This window comes from Juglans microcarpa x Juglans regia, chromosome 2S, assembly GCF_004785595.1.
Source record: "Juglans microcarpa x Juglans regia isolate MS1-56 chromosome 2S, Jm3101_v1.0, whole genome shotgun sequence".
Lineage (NCBI taxonomy): Eukaryota > Viridiplantae > Streptophyta > Magnoliopsida > Fagales > Juglandaceae > Juglans > Juglans microcarpa x Juglans regia.
In genome coordinates this window covers 17,970,977-17,976,137 of record NC_054597.1, presented here as the reverse complement: position 1 = coordinate 17,976,137, position 5,161 = coordinate 17,970,977, and the positions used below count along the sequence as shown (strand labels likewise).

The window sequence follows — 5,161 nt, the reverse complement described above, 5'->3', positions numbered from 1 at the left end:
TACTTAAAGACTTGTAAGGAACATTGGAAAGTAATTTTTGAATTAAGAGAAAAGAGTTAGCACCACAGCCGCCTCGTTCCAACCCCTCTCTTGCTTTCTTCCTCTTCTGGTTCCTTTTCTTCTCTATTTCTTATTACTCTTCTATCTCTTGTTCTCACTTCTATCCTACATCAATACTACATGAGGATGAACTGAAATTTCATTTATAGATCTAACTGGCCCCTCTATCCTCAATGTATTCAGTCATAAGAAAAAAAAAATATGACAAAAAAAAAGTGGAGAACACATTTGGATGGCAGAAGCCATCTGAGTACGTATATAGGCAGGGAACACGCAGATATTTAGTAATTTCGGATCAGGTATGTTGAACCAAACGAGTAAACATTCAAGAGTTATCTTACATAGAGACACAGTAGTTCCGGGGCAACCATTCTTTGGCTACGATTTACCTAACTGCACAGCACGATGCAGCATCGGCTAAACATAAAGGCCAACAAGTTTCCTTATTTTTATTCCAAGGCTTCCTTTTACTTCTTTCCACGCAATTTAGCTCCGAGAGTCCTCTCCAGCTTGGTAATGATCTGTTGATTAGGTATAGCCTTGCCAGATTCATACTCCTGTATGACTTGAGGCTTCTCATTAATCATCTACAAAAAGGAGATTGCCGTCACTAAACAGATCAAAATATGGGAGTGTGTGTGTGTGTGTGTGTAGAGAGAGAGAGAGAGATACTTGAGCAAGCTGAGACTGTGTAAGCTTCTTTTCCATTCGAGCTTGCATAATAGCTTTCTTTAGCTCAGTTGGTACACGTTCATCTGCAATCATTGACGGATATATGCATAAAAATCCTAAAATGATATACATGATAAGCCACATAATTAAAAACATTGAAACTGGGAACCAGATTTTCTGAGATCATATTCTAAACATATTGCTCCCAAATTCTCTTAGTTTCTTCACCATCATGCTCTGTTTCACTTCAACCAAAATTTGAGTTTGTTTATGTAAAGCAGAGTTTCCAATATCTACCAGACAACGTGCCAAACCAAATTTTGGTATGTCAATGATTCTAAGTGCGAAACATCAGTTTTTAATTCTGAGCCAATCACCATTTTTTTGGAAAAATAGCTCATGTTGGAAATATAATCCTTTTTTTTTTAAATATGTTGGAAATATAATCCTAGAGAGAAACAAACAGTCCTTTGCAGATTCAATACAATAAATAAATTGCATTTGGAAGAAAAAAAAAAATGTGTCAAGAGTTCAAGGCAGTTGATAGAGTTTTATGAGAAAATAATCAAAAATTTGCTCCAAGGCAACCCAATATATTTGTCTTCTTTTCCTTTTTATCATGACTCTAGTAGATATTTCTTTTGGGTAGGACTCATAACCCATTGGTTTCAAGCCTTATAAAAATTAATATCGCTAGTTGTCAATATAATTTAATCCTATTGATTAAATGAACAAGTTTTAGAAAAACTCTTCTCCTGTGATGTGGAGGAACCTTAGCTTTAATGCTTAGAAAAATTATGTGCAATACTTACAATAATCTTCAGTCCATAAAACAATTTAAATCACAAGGATAGAAGAAAGATAAGGAAAAAAATGGATACACAAGGTGCTAGGGAGGAAAGGCAATATGTGAAAGTGTTTGAAATGAATTCTAATGGCAAGAACAAGATGCTGACCACAACCAAGACCTATTGAGTCTAAGGTAATTCAAGGTTTCCTACAAGGAAAAAAAAAAAAAAATGAACAGTACCATTTTTGGAAAAAAATAAAAAATGTGCCCAGTATGTACACAAGGAAATTATGTAATTAAATAAGTCCAAAACACATTAGGATATAATCACCTACTTTAATTGGATGCATTCACTAACCATACATGCATCATAAATAGGAAATTTCAGCAGACTAGGAAAATTTTTAAAAAGCAAAACTCACACCACATAGATTTCCCAGGAAATGATTCTTATAAACTCACAACTTGAAGGATATAATATTTTAGAGAAGAAAACTAAGATTTAATGCCGATAATATCAGCAAATTAGAATCCAATGTCCATAGCGAAGGTCATTCAAGGCAGATTCATTTTGTAATCGCATGAATTATAAAGTGTGAAGAGACTCGTAAGGATGACTGTAAATAGGTAAAAAATTATACTTACGAGCAAGGTTTTCAGTTTCCTCATCCAGCTTCCTCGTGTTTAGAGAAGTGCTGCTAGAGGCAGCTTTATTTGTCCCAGCAGTGGCTGAAAAATATATTGAAGTAGCTATTAGAATGGAACGTCTAAAAATCCATCAACAATGAAATCAAAACACAAGACAAAGAGAACTACGGCACCAATTCCCCCATCCGTCATCATATAATAAACGACACTAATTGAGTGCCTCTTCTAGATAGAATAAAGGAAGATGAGCCAAACAAACAACACACAATAACTTCAACAAGCAATAATCTAATTGTATGCATCAACTAACATTCTAATAAACCTACTGATAGAAGACACAACAAGTCATACCTAGGGCTGTGCATATAATCCGATAACCCGTTGAGCCCGATTAAAATAACTTGACCCGACCCAACTTTTATCAGGTTTTATCTTTTCGGATCTCCAACCCGACTAGTAGCGGGTCTGTATTTTGGGTGTCAACCCGTCTGACTATAAAAGTATACCTATCTTTAGTTCTCAAAACCTAGCCGCCCAAATCCAGATGAGAACGCTGCCTCCCATCTCCAATTCGCTGATCAATTCGTACGCGAGGTTGCCTTCATTGGACAAGGCATCTGCGTAGGAGACTATCGCGTGGCAGAGCTTATTCGGGTTGCAGGACACAGGTAGGACTGTAAGAGTAGGGTCTTGGTATGGGTTTTGCAGGCGAGCGAGGAGCATGGGATTGGAGAGGAGGAAGAAGATAGAAGTGGGTTGAATATGGAGTGGAAGTTTGGGTTTTTTTTTTGTAGTGAAGCCAAGAGAGTTCACTCCCCTTGTTGAGGACCATGGTAACGCTCCGTGGGGGCGAACCTACGGTGAGTGAGACTGTTAGGGTCACATTGTGGTGGAAAGGGAGTTTGTTTGGAGGTTTTTGAGCAGAACCAGGTGAGAGTAGCGTCTGGGCTTTGAGGGGCAATATGACTTTCATGTGTTGCAGAAACAGAGTGTTGCTACAGAAACAGAGTGACTGTTTCATGATGAACAACCGCAGAAGAAGGAGAAGCAGCGAGTTTTGGAGAATATATGAATTTTCTCAATATCAAAAGCCATTTCGCCGACCAAGTTGAAGCTCTTCGTCTTCGTTCACTGCAAGGATGGGCAGAGGTCCGTGTGTTTAGATTCAGTTCCCAGCTAGCATCCACCAGAAACAGCTAGCACAGAGAGTTGCTGTCAAGGATGAATCTGTGACATGCATTGATGCGCAGTTGAAATCTATGTTCTTGAATTTGAGAATGATCGTAGATCTGAGATTCAGATCATGTACAAAAAGCAGAATATTTTTTTTTTCCTGAGTCGTAAGGGTTCGACCCGCTTTTTTTTTTGTTTGGGTCCGATCAGATTGGTTTGACACCATAAACTAGATCACTCGGGTCGGGCAGGGCAAGGCAAGGCAAGGCAGTGCACAAACCCGGTTGTATGAGGCCGGGTTGCAGGCATAGTCATACCACACAACTAGTATTATGATAAGACCATGAAACGTTCAACACTTATGTGGAATTATTTTAATTCAAAGGAAAAGCAACATTATCAAGACGCAAGCAAGCTAGCACAAACACACACACAGATGCCACCATGCCAGTCCCAGTCAAAACAAAGAACTCCTCACCACAGAGGTGAAAGGGCCATAGTTATACCAATGAATCCCACAACAACCAAATTATATTTTGTATCAAAAAACGCAACATTTAATCATCTTAACGCTATAATTATTAAATAAGTAACGTTACTATGTTCCCTAATTTATAACACCCACTTTACTCCCTTCAAGTGGAACTACAATGTGGTGTCAGGTGGCTTATTAAAAAAAATTAACAACATAAAGATCAAAGGTAGAGAAAATCTATAGTTTTAGTCATTTTTTTTCGTGTTTTCGAACGTTATTTTATTTTCGAGCAAGAGAACAAAATGAGTGGTACAAATTAGGAAAATAGTAGCATTTCTATCACTAAATAAACCAAATATGAAATTAAAAAAAAATTATTGAGAACTTTGACTAACAAGCACAATTAACCAAAACTTGCCAGAAGTTGCAATTGAAATCTATCAAACCCTAACTATCGCAGGAAAGAAAAGGTTCCTCTTTAGGGAATAAAAAAAGTAAATTTAACTGATACATGAATTTTTCTCCTACATAGAGATTTGGGAGGCGAGGGGATTGATAATGAAGGGAAATACGGACATTTTTTCACGGTTTCGATCTCGGCGCCGGCTCTGCGAGCGGCGTTGACGGCTTTCTCATCCTTCTTGGCGGCAGCGTTGGGAGCCTTCTTGCGGATCACCACCGGTTCCCAGTCCTGCGAGATCGGTCCGATTCCTGCCATTTCTTTTGTGTATCTGCCTGCCTTTTCTGTGTGCACTACTGCTTTATTCGTGCCGTTGCTTTTATAGGATTTTTTCGTACTTCTATAATTCAATTATTATTATTTTTAAAACGATAATTCAATTATTAAATCATGTTTAAGATTGCAGTAAAAATATAACTTATAATTTTAGAATTTAGAATTTATATTTTAAATAATAAGTTCTACAATTAAATATTTATTTACTTTTTGATAACATTCAAACATGTCAAATTTAAAAAGTGCTTTTTGATATATAAAAGAATATCATTTGACTTTTTTTAAAAAAAAAAAAATAATTCTATTTCAAACATTTACACCACACATTATCCACATAACATAATTTGATTTATATATTTAAATTTAAAAATTTATTTTTCAAATCAAATTATATCATATGAATGATATGTGATGTAAAGATTTTAATTATTCATGTAAATATATTTCACAGCATTCCTTGTATCCTTATATTTGGGATTGCATTAGAAGTCTAAAACGGTGTTTAAATCGCATTAAAGTTCTTTAATAAAAAAATTTAAAAAAAAAAAGAGAAAAGAAAAAAAGTTGCTTTGGTGTTATGTATTAAAGTACTTTTTAATCTCAAATA

General features: G+C 36.0%; 1 protein-coding gene across 1 annotated transcript; it reads right to left on the bottom strand.

The window, feature by feature from the left end:
• Nucleotides 1-340: 340 nt before the first annotated feature.
• LOC121251831 (multiprotein-bridging factor 1b-like) lies at nt 341-4,583 on the bottom strand. The gene is made up of 4 exons (XM_041151207.1): nt 4,395-4,583; nt 2,168-2,251; nt 733-815; nt 341-647 (listed from the first exon to the last, which is right to left on the bottom strand). Exons 1-4 carry the CDS (start codon nt 4,534-4,536, stop codon nt 528-530), a joined length of 429 nt encoding a protein of 142 aa, XP_041007141.1. The 5' UTR covers nt 4,537-4,583; the 3' UTR covers nt 341-527.
• Between the last annotated feature and the right edge of the window lie 578 nt (nt 4,584-5,161).